The 20,160-nt window shown below is 33.3% G+C and overlaps 3 protein-coding genes and 1 long non-coding RNA gene across 6 annotated transcripts; 2 read left to right on the top strand and 2 right to left on the bottom strand.

Annotated features, from left to right (window-relative positions):
• Positions 1–535: 535 nt before the first annotated feature.
• Positions 536–5,446, top strand: LOC123902879. Of its 2 annotated transcripts, XM_045952693.1 has the most exons (6): positions 676–756; positions 878–942; positions 2,100–3,269; positions 3,433–3,673; positions 4,380–4,462; positions 5,206–5,446. In XM_045952693.1, the coding sequence occupies exons 3-6, from the start codon at positions 2,151–2,153 to the stop codon at positions 5,275–5,277; spliced, it is 1,515 nt and encodes a 504-aa protein (XP_045808649.1). In that variant the 5' UTR covers positions 676–756; positions 878–942; positions 2,100–2,150; the 3' UTR covers positions 5,278–5,446. The 2 variants fall into 2 exon arrangements, with proteins under 2 accessions (XP_045808648.1, XP_045808649.1); XM_045952692.1 differs by lacking the exon at positions 878–942 and having other exon boundaries at positions 536–756.
• A 465-nt stretch (positions 5,447–5,911) lies between these two features.
• LOC123902880 (photosystem I reaction center subunit psaK, chloroplastic) lies at positions 5,912–7,483 on the bottom strand. Its single transcript, XM_045952694.1, has 3 exons — positions 7,177–7,483; positions 6,776–6,859; positions 5,912–6,204 (listed from the first exon to the last, which is right to left on the bottom strand). The coding sequence occupies exons 1-3, from the start codon at positions 7,258–7,260 to the stop codon at positions 5,977–5,979; spliced, it is 396 nt and encodes a 131-aa protein (XP_045808650.1). The 5' UTR covers positions 7,261–7,483; the 3' UTR covers positions 5,912–5,976.
• Positions 7,484–8,139: 656 nt separating this feature from the next.
• LOC123902877 (TOM1-like protein 9) lies at positions 8,140–16,305 on the bottom strand. Its single transcript, XM_045952691.1, has 10 exons — positions 15,854–16,305; positions 14,731–14,809; positions 13,507–13,605; positions 13,296–13,409; positions 12,920–13,080; positions 12,073–12,154; positions 10,799–10,884; positions 10,192–10,395; positions 9,320–9,810; positions 8,140–9,070 (listed from the first exon to the last, which is right to left on the bottom strand). The coding sequence occupies exons 1-10, from the start codon at positions 15,952–15,954 to the stop codon at positions 8,475–8,477; spliced, it is 2,013 nt and encodes a 670-aa protein (XP_045808647.1). The 5' UTR covers positions 15,955–16,305; the 3' UTR covers positions 8,140–8,474.
• Positions 16,306–16,872: 567 nt separating this feature from the next.
• Positions 16,873–19,926, top strand: LOC123902878. Of its 2 annotated transcripts, none has more exons than XR_006807775.1 (6): positions 16,873–17,014; positions 17,108–17,157; positions 17,474–17,561; positions 17,702–17,795; positions 18,008–18,135; positions 19,594–19,926. It is a non-coding gene; the product is annotated as an uncharacterized LOC123902878 (long non-coding RNA). The 2 variants fall into 2 exon arrangements; XR_006807776.1 differs by lacking the exon at positions 19,594–19,926 and adding an exon at positions 18,214–18,298.
• The last annotated feature ends 234 nt before the right edge of the window (positions 19,927–20,160 follow it).

The raw sequence follows: 20,160 nt of genomic DNA, 5'->3' as shown, positions 1-20,160 counted from the left end.
ATCTTTACAACTTTAAGGGGAGAATTAGTGATCTTAATATTATTAACATTTTTTTAAAATCTAATATGCACTTATGTAGGTTTAATATAATATATAGACACTTTTGATATTATTATGGACTAAAAGCATAAAACAAAATTATTGGGAGATGAAAACATATAATTTTTTTGTATACGAACAAAAACCAAAATTTACTAATTTTATATAAAAATAGGTTGCCTAGCTACAGATACGGTATCAGTCACTATTATAACAAAAAAAAAATCAATTTTTAGATTCATTCAAAAAGTAGTGTATCTAGTCAATAATATATACTAAATAAATTAATTTTTCAATGAACCTATAAAAAGTGGTTTTTCGAAACGAGTATTTTATCTATCCTTAATTATAAACAAAAGTCAACTTTTCAAATTCGCTGGATAATTAATATATTTGACATATATTATAATCAAATACATCAATTTTTGAATTAATTTAAAAAGTAAATTTTGTATGATAGAGTACGTATATGTTAGAAACCATATTTGTAATTCTTAATTTTCAAAAAGTAGTAGTATTACTATTATGGAAAGAAAGTGATTAGTAAAAGTTTTGATAATTTTAAGGATTAATTTAGGTGGTTCCCACATCCCAACCAACAAAACAACATTCTTGTTCTTTGTTTCTAGTCTTAGTAGAGTTGAAAATAGAAACACAATGAATTTGTTGTATCTTTTATTTGAAGAACAAAGAAACACACACACTGCGTTCTTCTCGGTATGTAACTCTTCTTTCTCTATTCTTCCAACATTCTTCTCTTTTACAGTATTCTTTTCAAATCTTACCATTTTTCCCTTCTTTCATTTCAAATAATTAACAAAATATAACTGTAAATTAGGTCAACAAAATTCACCTCATCAACGGCTTTTTAGATCCACTTATTTGAGTGTCATAAGTTCTCCGGTATGTATAGCTTATGAAAATAGCTCATTGCATATATAGAAAAAATTCATCTTTATTTTATCTTTTGCTATAAAAATAGCTTATTTAAGCTTATATACATAAGCACCTATCATGATAAACACTTGTACTATAAGCTGCTAATAAGCTGTTTATCCAAACACACCCAAATACATTAACTTTTGTTGACCTGATTTTCTCGTATTTATGATATCAGATGAACTATTATTTTTATTTTTTTACAAAATGGGCATGCATAATCTGATTTGGGTCTCTTGACTTATTTGAGCGTATGGGCCCGTTTCGATTAGCTTATTTATGAGCTTATGCAAACAGCATATGCAATATAAATTAGGTTTTATGTTATTTTATAAGTTCACACTAGTGAAAATTGTATTTTTATAAGCTATTTTATGATAAACTACCTTGACAAACTTATAATAATACATAAAAATTGCATAAGTTGTTTGCATAAGCTCAAAAATAAGCTAATCCAAACGGACCCTATATACTATCACAAGTACTTCTGAGATCGTTTGGGAGAGCTTATAAAAACAATTTATGATATGTTCTTGAATAACTTGTGAGAATAGCTTATAGCTTATGTGAAAATAGTTTAACTTTATTTTATTTTTGTTATAGAAATAACTTGTACATAAACACTTATATGACAAACGTTTTTTCTGCAAGCGTTTAACTAAGTTGTTTGTTCAAACATGGCTATAATTTATAATGGAATTAACATATAGCTTTAGGTGAATTTCGGAGTTAAATGTGTCCGACCATCCAACTTTTGTTTTCCTTTTGTGCTGTTTGTTTGAAACTACTTTCGTTTATTGAAGTTACTAGAGATTTTAGAAATACAATTGGTGTGACAAGTTTCATAATGGTTAATCTTGATTAAGGAGCATGGCAAGAACTTTCAATAACTGCACATGACAACAATCCCCCGTAAACTGATTAAAGACATTTCTAGTAGATAATTTTGGCTTTAGGTCATTTTTCATCCAATGTTATTCCACAGGTTGTTGCAATTGTTGCCCTTTTGTTCCACAAAACATAGTTGTCATCATTTAAACATGTTAGAAAAATACTTTCTTTAAGATGTCAATTGTAACCCTAAAATTGACTGTTTATCTGTTTTCTATTAATGTTTACAGTGAGCTTTTGTTTCCTCTTTGAAAGGAGGAAATTGTTCCTATTAAAGGAAAATGGAGCTTGCATTAATCAAGTTTAACCCGGATGATTCTCATACTCATGAAAATTTGAAAAGTCCTTATACTGATCGTAAAAGGAAAAGGTTATGGAAAAGAGTGGAGTTCAGGAATGATAGTTTGAAGCAGAATCGTATCCCTAGTGTTTCAAGGAAAAGAAGACGGGAGGTCAGGAATGATAGTATGAAGCAGAATTGTATCCTTAGTGTTTCAAGGAAAAGAAGACGGGAGGTCAGGAATGATAGTTTGAAGCAGAATCGTATCCCTAGTGTTTCAAGGAAAAGAAGACGGGAGGTCAGGAATGATAGTTTGAAGCAGAATTGTATCCCTAGTGTTTCAAGGAAAAGGTTACGGAGAAGACGGGAGGTCAGGAATGATAGTTTGAAGCAGAATTGTATCCCTAGTGTTTCAAGGAAAAGGTTACGGAGAAGACGGGAGGTCAGGAATGATAGTTTGAAGCAGAATTGTCTCCCTAGTGTTTCAAGGAAAACTGCGAAGAATTATGGAAATATGGCTGTTTTTATAGATGAACATGATCATATGATAGATGATGATGTAGCTAAAGATTGGGCAATTTTTTTGGCTACATATAGTGGTGATGATGACGATGATGAAGTGGATGAAAATTACGAATCCTTTTTTCCTACATATAATCGTAATATTGAAATTGACAGTGATGAAACGGATGAAGATTACAAATCCTTTTTGTCATATAATCCTGATATTGAAAATGACAGTGATGAAGCGGATGAAGATTACAAAGCCATTTTGTCTAAATATAATCCTGATATTGAAAATGACAATGATGAAGTAGATGCAGATTACAGATCCTTTTTGCCCACATATGACCCTGATGTTCAAATTGACAGTGTTAGTGATCATAATGGTGGTTCAAACATTGACGTCGACTTTGGCAAAAACAATGAAGATTGTGGACTACTTAAATCTGTGATGATTATTAACGGCGATGAAGAGTATAAGTATGATATGAATGCCGCAATCACATCCCAGTTGGAGGATGGGAGTAATTCCTCTGATTCAGATCTAATTGTTTTGGACTCTAATCAAATTTGTCAAGATACCCCTTTCGTTCCTTCAAAATTATATGATTCATCTGTAAGTGTCTTCAACTTCTTACAATGTATCTGTAATAGTCAAATTTTGCAAATGGTCTACAAACATCTACATTATTCAATAATTTAGTTTTTTTAAAAGAAACAATTTCAAACAGTTAATTTATAACCTTTTTTCATAACACGTCTATGCTTTGTGTGTTTAGTGGTATGGAGAAGAAATGAACCCCAAAGACAACATGCAAACACCTGCTTATGATGATTCTCATTTTAGGAGAAGACTTATGCAACATCTTGAGAGGCCTTATGACCGCAAAGAGTACAAGGATCTTATAAACAGATTAATCAACACAACTCAAAAGGAACGCCATTTCGAAACACGTCAGAGGGTGGTTGAATCTTATCGCTCGAATGGTGTCACTACACCGTTTCATAAAACGTACCCTGGTAAGTGTTCTACCTTCACAAATTTTCTTCTTTTACATATAAAAATGGTAGCATAATTTTTTATCCTAAATATACTATCAAGATCGAATGCTTGCGATTCAATTCTCACCGCTAGCATTAAAAAACTCTCACTTGATAAGCTGGGTGTACCAACCAAAACTTAGTTGAATTCTATGATTTAAGATTAAGAGAAGGTTATACACTTCCATTTTCTTTTCAAAACCTGAAACTATCGTATTGATTTGTACTTTCAATATTATTGTGATGGTTGTTTGTGTTTGTTAAAATTATAAACAGGATTGTCTGTAAAATTTAAATGTTGGGGGGTTGAGTCGTGTTTGTTATTTCCAAAACAATGCGTCAGAGTACTTTAGAGCTTCATGAATAAATGTAATTTGCTCATGAACTTATGAATTGATTTATTATTGAACTTAATGTATGACAGTATAGCAATCTTTGATTTCTCTGTAGTAAAGGTAGTTTTAAGCATGGGCTCATTCTTTGACTGACTAGTACTGATTTCTAATCATCACTGAATTTGGGTTAGATTTTGCTGAAAGACATCATTTCGGTCTATATTCTAATTTGTGGTTGGTTTGTGCATGTTTTTCGGTAGCTTCTACTTCTATTCTGATTATTGCCCAACTCTTTCTATGCTCAATCTAATTTCAGGCCTCTATCAAATTTATGTTTCATAATTGTGCAGATATATCCGAAGCTATTGCTAAGGTGTCCACGGAAAAGCCTAGAGTTTTGTTTCTCTTGCGCGGATTTTTTTTCTGGTTGGAAGTAAGTCAATAAATTTATGTTCACATTATTTGCATTATTTGATCGTTATCGCATACGGAATTTTTTTTGCCGTAGGAGGTATCAGATTGAGTCGTCGAATCAGTCTCTTGCTAATGCAATTTGTGACCATTCCATGTAGTTGGACCCTGGGCAAGAGATATAAAGCACTGGGTTGCTCCTTTGAAGCAATAATTTTATAAACTATGTATGCTTTAGGCATTCAACATGCGTTATTTATGAGATTGAACCAACTCAATATTGTTGCATATGGTTAACATGGTGGTGATGAGTTTTTATGGCTTCAAATTTAGAGCTCTTTCTTTGTGGTTGTAAATGTTTTTTTATCCTTTGAGCTAAGGTAGCTCTTAAAATGAGCTATAGTTTTACCTATCTATATAGGTAGATGGTTTTTCTGGGGTTTGATCGTTCGCCTCATACAATGAATCCCCTATGGTATTCTTTCCATACATATGGATCCCAGGATCCAACCCAAGAATATCGTCTATTTAGTAGTAGTAGTTTTAAGATATGATTATTTGTGACGTTGCATAAACTTTCTCATGGAATTCACTAGATTATTGTCCAGTTTTGTTTGGTGCATTGTTTCATAATTCAACTTTTCATATTTTTGTTTCTAAGACAGGTGAATATTTTTGTCGTCTTGTATACATCTTTTGCTAACTGTTGCGAATTGCTCGTGGTGGAAGTTATCTTGATGTACTTTTATCTGTCTGTTTTTGCAGAACGTGGCTCACGATGGAGCATTTCAGCCTTGGCATGATGAATTGTGCATGGAGTTAATGCGAAAAATGTAAAATTGGAATCTCTTATATATAGGATTAGGAAGCAATGGTATTGAATCTGCATAGGCAACAATGTTTATGTATACAGTTAAACTTATCAGTAAATTATGATACATTATGCACTTTGCAGTATCTGAAAGTTAAAGTTACTTCCTTATTAGCTATTGGAGGAAGAAAACCACATATTTGAGTGCTTTTTCTTTTTTTAATTTTTTGCAATTGTTAATTTTGTTTCTTTTGCTGCACCATTTAAGAGCAAGAGAAAGATGGTTATTAGAGCTTATTAAGAATTAGAGTAAATGCCGAAAATAAACCTTAAGAAAACAAAATATAAAAATATATTTGGTCTCTGAAATATTTCTCAAAATAATTTTAAAAATAAATAGAAATGATCAATTTTACTGTCATTTGACTAAATTTGTCTGCATTTTTTCTGTGACTAAACTGAATCTTGCTCAGAAATGCTAATGTACGATATCAGTGTTTTAAAAATGGTCTTGGCAATCGACCTAATGAAAGTATTAGGTTACTGGTCGAATCATTGAGTTAATTATTGAACCACATGATTGAATCAGATAACTTGATAGTATCGCTAGGTTACTTAATGTACGATATCTGTGCATTTTTAAGTGGGAACGAGAACAACTAGAGATTAAAATAAAATGACATTAAAACTTATTACAGATAGAACACAAGTTCACAGTTTCCTTTTTAAATTGCACCAATGTTCTTAAGACCAAGAACAACACCAACACCAATGATGTGTCCTACAGTTCCACATGCCAAAGTATCAGCAAGGGTGAACCCAGCTGGGTCACCAGTCTGCAAGCCTGAGTCCCTTGCCTCCAACTTTAGTCCTGCAGTTGCTTTCCTGTTTGCTGAAGGAGCCAACCCAAATCTTCCAGCAAACAACATTAGGGTTGTAGATGCCACCATAATCTGTTTAGCATGTCAAAGTCAATCATATTATGCACATAAATTAGAGAAGTTACTAATTCTAATAAGTGGTTTTAAAAGTTTAACTTCATCAACCACTTTCACTAATTGAAATCAAGATCAAAGCATAGTCTTACACACCACTTTGTCACAATAATTGGGCTAGAAAACTATGTGCATGACATGTTTGAAATCACAGTGAGTTTAATTGACGTGTCTAAAAGTCCAACTTTTTCGAAATCAGTCATAGATATGCCAAACTTGCAGTCAATCTAAAACACGCGCTGATTTTTCATACCATTATGCACAATATAATATTGTAAGAAAGATCATAGTTTTAACAGTTAAATTACGGTCTGCAAATGCAATTGAGGCCGCAATATTACGGTTTCAAAAGTTTCTACAATTACATTACGGTCTACGCTACTAAAGATCACAAAATACTTGCAACTACGACACAACTTCAATTTAAAACCTCCAAAAGTAAGACAAACTTTTTCTTGAAAACCAATTTAGTAATACTTAAATGAATAGCTAAAAACATTAGAATTGAATCTAATTCTTGAAATCATACCACATTAGTGGATGAACCAATGAAGTCACATCGAACTCCCAAAGCGCCCTTCCCCCTGCGGCTTGTCATAGGTTGGGCAGCAACCTGCACATTGAGCGATGTTATTTAAACATAAAAAACCTAAATCCGTATAAAAATACACCACTTGTGACATGAAGCACGGAGACAGACACAAACACCGGATAAGTCGACTCTGATAATAATTTTAAAAAATGACATAATTCAGTGTAATCATATGCGTTGGTGTCTGACATCGACGCATATCTGACACCAGAACACGCCTAATGAGTCTTCGTGAAGAGGTAAAAAAATATAAAACAAAACCTACTAAAGTTAATGATATATAAAAAAAAAAAAAACTCATGACAAATTTTGTATATATGAAAATGATGGTTAATTACCAAACCCTGCACAGGAGAACCTTTGAATTGTGATCTAAGGCCAGTGAATTGAGTGAAAGTTGTTGTCATCATAGAAGTTGCCATTTGTTCAAACTGAGAGAAAATGAAAAATTAACTTTTGTTTTGAATCACACCCTTTCTTGCTATGTTTGAGCTTCACTTTAACTCACACAGAAATATTTTGAAGGTTATGATATTATGATGTAACATGTAAACAGAAGCTAATGACATCCGCATAAGTAATTTGTGGCTTCAAAATGTTGATACTAGATGGCCATAGATATGTTATTCCAACGTGGCATTATCTGATTTGACTTCATTTTGAGGGAATGGATAATGTCTTAGCCCTTACCTCATTGTTTGTTTGTTTGATATCTGACCTGTACAAAATTTAGGAGGCTCCTTTTTATTTAGATTTTGGAAAATTTATTTTTGTGGTAAATACTTAGTAGTAGTTGTTGGTTCTGGAAATTGTAGGACTATATTATTCTGAAAATTTTATATTATTAATATTTTAAAATGATTTGTAAAATTGTAGACTATTACTTTATAAAAAAATTGTAAACTATTAATTAAGTTCGTTTTGAACAACCTATTAAGTTTGTCCCTGTTTTAACTTAAAAATTATAGTTTTTAGTCCTCTATTTTATAGTTTTTGGTACAAAATTGCGTAATTTAAAATAGAGGACTAAAACTATAAAATTAAAAATTAGAAAACCACAATTGCAAATTCAACATAATAAGTATACCAAAACTGCATTTTTCTTTTTTATACAGATAAATGTCATGACTCATTAAAACTGTTTCTCCATTAAAAACGTGCACTAAAAATTAAATTAATTTGAATTTAAATATGTAAAAATAAATATAAATAATAAATATTTTAGAAATTTTTAATGAAGTTTCTGTATAAATAAAATACGCCAAAACCTTTTAGAGTAGTAGTGTCGATAGAAGAAAGAGTAGACGAAAATTAGATCAGCAGCAAGAACAATAACTGATTCCTCTCATTTTAGTACATACAAACATGACATTAACTATTAAGAAATCTAGTCATTTCACCCAATGCCCCAGTCTTTCGATTTATTTTAATATATCAATAGAAGAAATGGAGCAGACGAAAATAAGACCTCAATATTTTAATGTTTCCATCACCTTCCCCTTTCTGTTTCCTCTAGAATCAATTTACATGAATGCTAATTCCCAGACAATCAAACAATATGAAAACCAAAAACTATATATAGAAAGTAAAAACATCACAAGTTAGCAAACGGCTAAAATGCAAAACAAGACAGTTTTTACATGCTACCAGCTCGAGCCGGAGATGGTTTTGGCTTCACTTTTGCCATGTCGACAAGGTCCCCAAATAACTTATCCTCTGGCTTCGAGGGCCTCCCTGATGGAACATAAGATGTAGGAACCTGATTAGAGTGTCGCAAATAACTATCATCTCTGACAGACAGACCATACATTTGCTGCTCAACGTATTGAACTCCTGGTTGTTGACCGTAACCATAACCTGCAAATTGGTTTCCATACATCTGTTGTGGATACATGGGAACACCAGGACCACCTTGTGTTTGATGTGAAGCCATACCCATGTAAGGCCCCGCAACACCTTGAATATGCTGAGGGTGCATGCCAAATTGATTGCTTCCAACCTGGTTATTGACTGCTGACATATGGCCGTTCGGATTTGGCTGCATATACATACCACCAGCTTGGCCATAACTCATTGCTTGAGGCCCTTGATGATTTGCGGCACTCTGTACATGTGGCATAGCCATATGACTGTATTGAGGTGGTTGTGGATACTGAGCACCTGCTGCCGGGCCATTGTCTGCCGGTTGAGTTTCCCAGGGAGGTGGCGGCAATGAACCACTAGTTTGTGCACCTATCAAACCAGGAAAAAATTGAGTGACACGATGAAGTATGAAATACAAAAGCAAAAACCTTATACATTTAAATTATCAATCCATCCACGCACCAATCCAACATATCACTGCCAGTAAGTGGAGAAAGGAAAAATGGCATCTTATAATTTTTCCATGAATTAACTAAAAACCATTTTTAGAAAGAGAATGTAATTGTAAAGGAATTCATCCAAATATGAATATATTTAAATCAAATGAAGAAATATTACCATAAGGGTTAGCTGGCTGTTGCTGTTCTGGAACCTGACCATTCCAGGCAGGAGCTGTATTTTGTGTATGCTGTGATTGCTCATACTGAGGCGAACCAGCATTTGGCACATTCCCATTGGGGAAAAATCCACCTTGAGATGTGAATGTCTGCTGTTGTTGATATTGGGGAGTAAATGGATCAGATTGTCCAGCAACATTAGTTTGCTGGTTCGGCTGGGTGTTGACAGCTGTAGGTGCATTGTCTCCATTAGAAAGCATATCAAAAAGAACAAGGGCATTCTGACCAGACACAGGAGTGGCAGGTTGTTGTTCTCCTATAGGAACAAGAGCAAGTGAAGTATCTGCTTTTGGTGAGTTATAGTTATCACCACTGAGCAGGTCCCACTTGGGATCAACTTTTGCAGGTACAGCTGAACCATTGGATGTAGCTGGCGCGGGAAGCATTAACTGATTCAATGTTTGGGACCCTGCTTCAGCACCAGAAGAGGACCTGCGCAAATTATATGATCAGAGCAACAACCATCACATTAGTCAGGTTATGTTGATAACGACAAAAATGGTGACTTTGATGGTCTCATATAACATGTCTCAACTGCAATAGCCTCTATCTTACACACAAATGATCTAAGCCATAATAACGACTAACACTAAACTATTCCCAATCTATATGTCCATATCTGATAGATAAACTACACCCAACATCAAAGATACAATTCCAGTAAAAAAAAAAAATATGAACATGTGTCCAGGACACACATTACTGATGAATCAAATAGATTCTCATAAGATAAAATGAAGAGTAACATGTCAACGAATGCAGATAATATACATGAGCAAAGCAATAATGTAAAGAAAAGGCAGGCAGGATTACCTCCCATCAGTTTGTTTACCAGTATCTCCAGTGTCAACCAAAGGAGCATCAATATCTACAAGTTGCCCGGAAGATGCAGGTTTTGAATTCTCTATCTGATTTCCATTTTGAGTAGAAGATCCTGATAAAATAGATTCATGCCTAGCAAGTAGACGCTGCAGATCATCATTGAGAGCTAGTCCCTGGCATAGCAGTGATTCATCCCTGGAAAAATACAAAGAAAACACCATAATAACATTCTTACATTTTTTGGATAAAAAGATAATTTTTACTAGAATACGATTAACATGAATCAAGCATATAAAGAATATAATGTCGTTATCAATCATTATAATGGACAGGACTGTAGATCCACATTCTAATGTAGAAAGAAGCCCGGAGTGTGGAAGGTCTACATTAGGAGGCACATGAAGAATCCCGGAATGCTTAAGGGCTGATTACTTTCTAACAACATATTCAATTTTCATTTTCAAATTTTACTTTGTATGTGGGTCACTGGAATGGCATTTGATTATGAATTTTCTTTTTTAATTGTGATAAGGAGAAGATGGAATCTAACTAGAGAGAATGCATTTCTGGAAACACCAAAGGGGGCGTGAGGCCTTACGTAGTTGAGTTTACAAGGTGTACCACTCTTTGCTTGTATGTTCTACACTGCTCCACCAAATCAACAATAACCTCCTGTCTGAGCCCCTGAAAAAGAAAGCAAAGGACATACATAAGATGTAAAGTAGGAATTTACTATTTACAACATAATAATCAATAGTCTCTTGAGCTTAAATGTTGAAAGGAAAGCATATTTAGACTTCAAGAACAAGTTCAGAAGGGAAACATGGAAAGGGGTTGAAGGAATGCATGGGCATTAGTAGACATTGTAATATTGTTTAGATTTCTTAAAATAGGATGGAATAGTCTATAGGATAGGAGTATAGGACTATTCAAATAAAGCTACAATTCTTACTAGTACATTCACTTCTCAAACAATGGAATGAACACAACTCCATTCCATCACAAATATCTGACGTAACGGTAAGGAAATTTCATTCCATCCCATTCTTTATTTCCATTACAATAATAATCATTAAGAGATACCCAAACATAGCCTAAGGATTCAAAATAAATTATCACATGGTTGTTTGACATTCATGAACACCTGATTTAAAATTACAATTTAAAGTGTCTAAATTGTTCTTCCATATGTAACGTAACCCATGATTTTGAGTGAAGAAATTTACAACACACCAATTAACTGCATATAAATGTATCAGTTAAAATGTGCTGCAGTATTTTGTCTAGAATAGATAATGAAAAACTTAACATTTTCAAGCTGATAATCGCCTCAACAGAGAAAAGACTATTAATTCATTTGACAGATAAAAATATAACTGGGCAATTTGCAATATTCATCTCTATAGCTTCTACTCAGTTTTCTGTTCTACTGCCTTGGATGTGGAAACATAATGAGAAAAAAAAGAAAATGAGAGGAAAAAAAATAGAAAAAATGAATAGATTTTATATAATATCTGGATTAAAGCAAGACCTATACTTGTCTCATCCCATAAACACGTTACAACCACCCTGTGAATAACTACTGATATCAGCAGATAGTGCCCAAAGACTACAAGGGAGAGGGAACAGAAGAAAATTGCCAGTCAATTGAGTAATAAATTGACCATAACCATTTAGGGATCCTCAAAACAAAGTGGTGACTGTGACAATGATTTGGTCTGGGAATTAAAAAAAAAATTAACCAAATAAAGCGAATAATTTGAATGCGTTATTCATATAAGTCATACCCATAAGCTTCACAATTATTCCAACAAAAAGTAATCCGATTCATATTTTTCATCATAATATGAATGTTTGAATCGAGCAACTTACTTCTTTGTTATTGGGGTCTATTGCATTGAGCATTTCTGCAAGAACATCCATAATACCATGTGCATTCTGTATTTCGCTCAAACTGGGAAAAAAGTACAAATTAAAACATAAAAATGCATAAATTTATATGGTAATCTGTACAACAAATAACTTGCATCATCATCATTATAAGTATACCGATAAAAGTACCTACTGAAAGTACAATATGCTCATTGCATCCTAAATAAGTGAATGTAGTTTAAATTACACATAGATTTGTACAGCTTAATTCATTATATTTGAAAAATCAGTCCATTAACAGTTAAAAAGACACTGATGAGTGTATCAAGACTAGCATTTTTCAAACATCATATGGAGTGATTTTGTTCTGAATTGTCACACATCATATAAAGTGAAAAACAGAATAATGAATTAAAAGAATAGGTAGAATAACAAGAATGAAAAATGTGTTTAAAATTCCTCCTTTAAGCTAAATTTTGCATTTTTCTTATTTTTATAACTGGTTCCCAAAACACCACCAGACTTTACTTGATTCCAGAAGAAGAAAGATTCTGCATCAACCATTAAAAATAATCCATGGCTAGCCCAGTCATAAAAAGAAGAGCACAGGGTTACAAATGCGACATCGGAACTACAAAGAAAATATGCCACTGGTAATAGATATAAATATAATCATCAACTTACAGGTATGGTCCTAAATGAAACTAGAAGTATACAGAACCATGATATCAGGCATCAAAAGCAATCCAAAGACTGAACTAATGTTTGCCACAATAATAACTCTATATGGAAACTATAAATTAATAAAACCTAGGTAGATAACAAAGAAAAGGACTTAGAAACATACCTTAGCGTTGGAAATTCAGATTCTGCAGAGGTCTCAGCTGTGTCTGGCCGAGCATCCGCGTCACGTATGTTTGCAGGGTATGAAGCCAACGGTTGTGTTTGTGGAGGAGTGAATACGGGTGCAGATTGTTCAGATCTCTGGGGGAATACTGCCCCGGCACGCTGAAATAAGCAAATCCTTTGCATAATAAAAAAAAATAAAGAAATAACTAAATTTTAAGAAGGGTCATGTAAATATTCAAAGAGTAACCAATCACACTCAAAACCAATACAAAAAGTGTTGAAGTGATTTATCTCTTGAGCTTCTTTTTTTTTTTTTTTTGCAATCCATAGAGGAATGATTGACAACTATGTAAAAGGTTTGTAGTAAACATTACCAACAGTTCCTGATATGCAGCATAGTATTGTGGATATCTTGCCCTTGGTCCACCAAAAGCTTCTTGCCAAGTATCTATAAGAACCAGTATCTTCTCTTTGACATGAAAATCAGGCTACAATTGCCATGACAAATAACATCAACACATTTTACAATATGAAAGCAGAAACAACATACGAAAACAGTGAAAACATCTAAAAAACTATGCCTACCTTTTTCTTTACTATTTTCACCATCTCATGAAGCACATCTCTGTCTGCAACATGCATGTGAACCATATCTCCACAGTTCTTTATGATTGTTTCCAGCAACTAGAATGCAGCAGACCAACAGGAAAACAAATAAGCTTTTCTGATTGTCAAATATATAGCCATTTAAATTAAATTTTATCCAGACTATAGAGAATACTCCCAAGCTGAACAAACATCATTTGGACAGGTACTAAGGTGCTCCGAAGGTTTAGTTTCCATATTTGAACATAAATTTTTTAATGACAGGTGTCTGATAGAGCTTATTTAAACAAACAGTTACCAGCTGACATGTAATTTATGGCTATATTTGAGATGATGGAGTAGTTGGGAAATATAGTTGAATCTCGACTTAGGTGCTTTGGGCATGTGTGGAGGAGACTTGTAGATTTCATAGTGAGGAGGATATTCAGATGGAGGGCAATGTCATTGCTAGAGAGGTAGAGGAAGGCCAAAAAAACTTATATGTAAAACTATAAAGAAAGATTTAGAGGCATATGGTTTCGCTATAAACACGATACAAGATAAAATATTATAGCGTGAGCCGACCCCACCCAGTGGGATAAGACTTGGCTGCTATAGAGGGTAGTCGACCCCCTCTATATACACATTGACCATTCTGCTTGATATCATTCTATATTATATTTACTTCTTTCATAATGGTTTTGCCTACAAATTTCATAAATTTCCCTTTATCTCTAATTATATGATCAACTCAGTTTTTTGGGGCTCTAAATGGTCTTATACACAGAAATCTAAATCATCAAAGGCAAGTTTACTGGTATCATCCTCTGCTTACTGTAGTCTAAGTAACCAAATATTCATTTCAGATAACCAGAGAGAATGAAAATTTTACTGCAATTTTAGCCTCTTTATTATCTCTGTTATATTTTGATTGACTATTTTCAAGAAATATCTAATGAGTACTTTGTATGATATTTTGCTGATGAAAAAGAAAGAAAGGAACCCGTAAAACATACTACAACAAGTATAAGTATAGCTAATTATAGTTCAGGAACAAAAATTCATAAATTAGTCAACTTTTTAAAGTTTAGGAGGTCAAAATGTAATATAATACAGTTAAAGCAATGATACACAAATCCAAATGCATCTTCTTGAGCAATGTTAACATCAGGGTCTGAAAATAATTACAAGAATAAATTTGTATTAATACACTCCTTCACTTACAGTTAGTGCAAGGAGTTGAACTTTAGAATTTCTACTTCCAATCTTCCTCTTTATACCTTTGACAACGTCCTTTGCTTGCCTATTAAGCATAACCAAACCAAGTTCACAATATAAGGAATTATAAACCAAGAGCAAAACTCAAACATCATACATCAAATGTATTCAAATTCAGCGTATAAACAAACATAGAAAATAGAAACACCAAATATGAAATACATATTCACCATCCAGTTCTCTCATTTACCAAAACATAGAAACCGCTCAAAATAAAATACAAATATTATAAATGCATATATTCCAATTCAATTTCTAATATATAAGGTTTTAAATAAAGGTCGCGGTCACGTTAAGGATTTCGCAATTTCAGATGTTATGGATATTGCGTTGCGGATTACAATTGTCATGGTGTGAATTAATCACAACATCACACAAATCGTATTAAAATATCTTGTACTATCATATGTAGTTTATGTTCCAATTTGTACTAAAAATGTGATTTTTATCCATTTCAATTGGAAAAAACAGAATTCTTTGTCTATTAGCATCTTGTCACGGCCTTATGGCATTTCGTGGTGAGTTTTGTTCACTATATAAAAGCAGGTAAAATACAGTAACAGCCGCTTCCTATACCGTTTTGTCACGGCAGTTTTCTCAGGGACCGTAATAATTTAAGACCTGAAGTTTGACATATAAGAAAAAGAACAACAAAACGGGCACACATATACACTTATAAATCATATCATATAATTTCATATAGTAGAAGATTACACAGCAAATTAATACCACACAGCATATGTGAATCACACACAAATTAGCAGAACCCACTATCTATAAACTAATTAATCAATTCAAACAAAAAGCTTCATAAAAAATATATGTACAAAAGCACTAAATCTCAGAATTTTGAAAGCACTTAATTAAAATTAGCTTATAAACTAAGTCATTCAGATATTCTATTGCTCCTAACTTAGCTCAATTATAAACCTCAAATATTATTGCTACCAATTTTTTCCAAGAAGGTAAAGTTAAAAAATAAAATAAAAAAATCGATCAAACAAGAAACAATAAAAAAAAAAACGCGATAATTGAAGATTCGAGAAGAAGAAATTGAGGGAAAACGAACCCAGGGTCATGATTGAGCATGTCACAGATCTCGATATTCATGGCCCAATCGGGACCGATGAGCATATCACTGGTGGCGCGTTCAACCATAGAATTCACCATATTTTCCGGTCACCGATTCGAAACGGAATAAGATCGGTTATTTTCCGACGAACGTAAACCGAACACCGACGCGATCGGAGAAAGATTCCGGCGATGAAATTTTTCTGTCTAGAAAGAAGAAATGGAACTTTGAAGGTAACAAAAGAACGATCTTGTTAAAAGAATGTGACACGTGTCTATTTATTTGTGATTAGTAGCACTTGATGCCGTTGCTTTTGATGACCGCTTTTGATCAACGGTTATTACGTCGCCATGACTAGTAAACCCACATGTAGAAGATTGGTGACCATCTCCTTCTTATCTCTATATACTAAAGGATGAGTGGTTTTTCAACCACCAAATGCAAACCCTAATTTCTTGCCCAATCAATCTCCTACATTTTTCCATGTTGACCAATCACATATTGCCACCTCTAGGTTTCCATTTCATCTAACCTAATTTGCTTGTCCTTTGGTAACCCTAATATTCTATCCAATAGTTAATTGACACTTATTATATGCTTAGAAAACCACATGGTGGCAACTAGAAACTTCTATATGGTTGCAATGATTCAGCCTGCATCAATCCTGTTGGGCCTTTCCTTGCACCAATTGAAAAGCTCCACTAAACACAAGATGACAGCAAGTAAACCAACTGAATCAGAACACAGATTTGGTTCAGCCCACAGATTTCATCTCTCTGTTAAGAAAGAATCCCACCAATTCCTCAATGCTATACCCTCAAGGTTGTCAAACTCTTTCTCTCACCCTCCATCTCGTCCTTGTCCTTCACAATCGCAACCACCGCCACCACCACCACCACCTATGAGGGAGTGGCCGAGTGAGAGATTTGCCGGCCGGTGACAGAGAGTTCCGACCGATATAGAGAGTTCCGGTGGTGTTTCGCGGTAACACGGCGGTGTTTGACGACGGCGGTGACAGAGCTTCTTTCTCCTTCTTTTCTCTGGTTCGATATTTCTTTCTATACATTTATTTGCTTTTTTTTTCTGTTGTTTTTTTTTTGTTGGTTAGGATGATTGAAGATTTGAGGTGGTGGTGAAATGTGGTGGTTATGGTGGATGGTGATGTATCTCGAAATTCATCTTCTAGATTTCATCTTTCTCAATTTGTGAATATTAATCTCTCTAACTGGTTTTCTGTGTTGTTTTTTGCAGGCTCTATGAAAGAGGCAGCTCAGTTTCAATTTTTGGGTTCTCAATTTTAGGTTTGGTTTATGTTTTTCTGTTTCTTTGCTGGGTTTTCTTCTATTTTTCATGTATCATTCTTGCTGATTTGTTCATCATCTTCTTGCAAAGAAATAGAAGCCTCATCCCATCAATTTGAGTTATAGTTGTTTAGATTAAATATACATTCTACTTAAGTTATAAACAATAGAAGTTTTATCATTTCATTATCTTCTTGATTATGAATGATGACAAATTTAATAAGTTTGATTGACAGAACAATGACAAATTTAGAAGTATGGTTGATTTTCATGTTTGATAAAGGGTTCTAAAACTAAGTTTTTTTTTTCTTTGCAGAGAATACCACAAGCTGTTAGGAATTTGGGTTTGTCAATATGAAGCCAACTTTGGGTCAAGCTCAAAGTAATTGGGAAGCTGATAAAATGTATGTGGACATGCTAAATGCTTGGCATTTTTTACACTCTAGAATTTGTTTTCTTTTTTGTGTTTGTTTCTGGTTTATTTGATTTTGGTCTTGAGGATCATGTTATGTTGATGTTCATCTGTTTGTCTGTTATGCTTCAGGCTTGATGTTTATATTCATGATTATTTTCTGAAAAGAAAGTTGAACGCCAGTAGGTAAGAAACTAAGAAACAAAAGTTTCGACGGATCCAGTAGGTAAGAAACTAAGAATTAAGATTGTTGATTTTCTTGATAATCCTTTTTCCTAAGTGTAAAATTATAATTTCCAACATCATCTTTAAGTGGCACGTGTATTATATGTTGATGTTAATTTTAGCTAGGGTGTTGTTGATTGGTGCAGCTGATTTTATGAAAATTAGAATTTTTTATGTTGTATATTTCAACTGGATTTTGTGACTTTGATATAGGCAAGAGGCAGGCTGAGGAAGAAGTACAGGCAGTGAGTGCAAAAAAGCAAAAGCTAGAAGAGGTTCATCAAAAGAAGGAAGCTGAGTTGAAGAAATTTAAGAATGATGAAAGTAGTTATGAGGAAGAGGTACTATTATATGCTTTAACTGTGTTTCTTGTGATGTATTCAAGAGAATGCAGACTTATTTTAGTATTCTGCTTGTAGGTAGTACTAAGTTGAAAGTTGAAACTAAGCTTTAAGAATATATCATGGCTTCATTTCATAGTACAAATGTATAATTATAGGTATAGGTATTTTTTGACTCCCTCACTCATACAGTACAATTATTAGTGAAATTCTTACAACAATCTTATGCAGATTTTGTGCTCTAAACCCTATCCAAAAACAATTGCATTTATTTTCCTTGACCTCTCTATGTAATATGAAAAATATTTTTTTTATTACTATTTTTCTGAACTCATTGTTTAAATATTTGTGTAGTTTCAATTTTTTATTCAAAACATATACACATAAAAATATGATTAAAATGAATTGTATTGTGTATGCTGTCAAGTTTGTTTGGGTTTGTGGATAGTGTTTTTGTGATGCCTCTATCACCATATAAATAGATACTTTTAATTACTTTTAGTTTGATTTAGATATAAAGAATTATTGTGAGCCTTTGAATTCCTTACTTTAGTGACAATTGGTGAGGTACATAGCTTTGATTGTGTTTGAAAACTCTCTTTGATTGTGAAAGTGAGCACTCAAGGTGTTTGAGTAAATGTCTCGATATGAAAAATTGATGGCTTTGTGGTCTTACTATTTGTGCTTTTCTAAACCATCATTTGTATGCAATTAGTGAAAGAATTAGTGATAACTGATAATTTCTTAGCTTATTTATTCAGGTATGACAAAATTACTTCATTTTAGAAAGCAAAAATGTTAGCTTATTAAGTTTGCTTATTTAGAGGTGTTTCTCCATGGTGTATATATTATGCATTGGACTCCAACTTTATATGATCAGCAGACAAGAACATTAGTCCATTGTAAAAAAGCAGTGATGATGATTATTCATAGTTCTAAATTACAGCGGTGATGATTATTCATAGTTCGATGCTGAAGATAAATTTAAGGGACTAAGTAGTCCGAACTATTGAGTATCAATGCTAATTTACTCCTCTAATAAAAGCAGTGATGATTATTAATAGTTCTAAATTACAGTCCGCAATTACAATTGCAGCAGCATCACATGCATTTGTCGGTATTTTGCCGCCACAACTGGGAGTGCAACCATAGTTTAGAATCATATTCTTGCACTTACACAGTAGGGTAAGCCATACAACAGTACCGTCGCACTTATACTTTGTTTTCTGTCATAATATTAGTTGACTGTGGCAGCCGGGAAGGTTGTGTCCAGTATACCATTCACACATTAGGTCTCTAGACTCTAATCGAATAAAAAGATTCAATATAGCTATGTTTACATTGTTGCACTTGGTTGTGGAGTTGAAACCAATGGTAAATCATGCTGGTAACATTCAATATAGTTATCTTTTTATCTCAGATATGATGAATTTCCAAATTTTATGCGGGGAATTTTAGATTGTAGGATATGATAGAAGACTATCAATTTGGTTTGGGGCCTTAGATCTATATGCGACATGATTGCCTAAAGAGGGACTTGGAGCTTGAAGTTATCAACCAAATTAATGGAAAAAAGGAGCTGTGATTATTTTTGAATTATTGTTTAGAGGAAGAGAGAAATAATGTACTTTTGCATCCTTATTGTGCATTGAAACTTTTTTTTTCCCTTCATATTGTAATGATAATGATAATTTATGTGGTTGTTTTTGTAAATTGAATTTGGATATAATGAGATTGACCTAGAAAAGTCTCCTATATTGAAGAATACAGGAAGGATGAATTCTATTTTGGGACTTGCTATCATGTCCTTCACAAAATTCTTCTTAATTTAAAACATCCTATATTTGTAATGATATATGCTTCACTCACTTGATTGACAGCATTCATGATTGAAATAAATTTGACGTTCAGCCAAATGAACCAATTTGATTAATTTTTGTATGCTTATGACTAACTTCATTTGGCTCATAGCATCCATGATTGACAACAACCATGATTGTTATATATATGACGTTCTTCCAAACC

Source organism: Trifolium pratense, linkage group LG1 (assembly GCF_020283565.1).
Source record: "Trifolium pratense cultivar HEN17-A07 linkage group LG1, ARS_RC_1.1, whole genome shotgun sequence".
Taxonomy (NCBI): Eukaryota; Viridiplantae; Streptophyta; class Magnoliopsida; order Fabales; family Fabaceae; genus Trifolium; species Trifolium pratense.
The sequence above is the reverse complement of the archived record's forward strand: the minus strand, read 5'-3'. Positions and strand labels throughout refer to the sequence as shown.

Bases quoted from the DNA above. Each gene is read 5' to 3' on its own strand.
- LOC123902877 (XM_045952691.1), bottom strand. From the start codon at position 15,954: ATGGTGAATTCTATGGTTGAACGCGCCACCAGTGATATGCTCATCGGT. The intron at 13,606-14,730 runs GTAAGTGAAGGA...GCTGCATTCTAG, and splicing joins TTCAACTCCTTGCACTAACT to TTGCTGGAAACAATCATAAA. The intron at 13,081-13,295 runs GTAATGTTTACT...TGCTTATTTCAG, and splicing joins CTGCATATCAGGAACTGTTG to CGTGCCGGGGCAGTATTCCC.
- LOC123902880 (XM_045952694.1), bottom strand. From the start codon at position 7,260: ATGGCAACTTCTATGATGACAACAACTTTCACTCAATTCACTGGCCTT. The intron at 6,860-7,176 runs GTAATTAACCAT...CTCAATGTGCAG, and splicing joins GTTCTCCTGTGCAGGGTTTG to GTTGCTGCCCAACCTATGAC. The intron at 6,205-6,775 runs GTATGATTTCAA...CATGCTAAACAG, and splicing joins TTGGTTCATCCACTAATGTG to ATTATGGTGGCATCTACAAC.
- LOC123902879 (XM_045952692.1), top strand. From the start codon at position 2,151: ATGGAGCTTGCATTAATCAAGTTTAACCCGGATGATTCTCATACTCAT. The intron at 3,270-3,432 runs GTAAGTGTCTTC...TTGTGTGTTTAG, and splicing joins CAAAATTATATGATTCATCT to TGGTATGGAGAAGAAATGAA. The intron at 4,463-5,205 runs GTAAGTCAATAA...CTGTTTTTGCAG, and splicing joins GATTTTTTTTCTGGTTGGAA to AACGTGGCTCACGATGGAGC.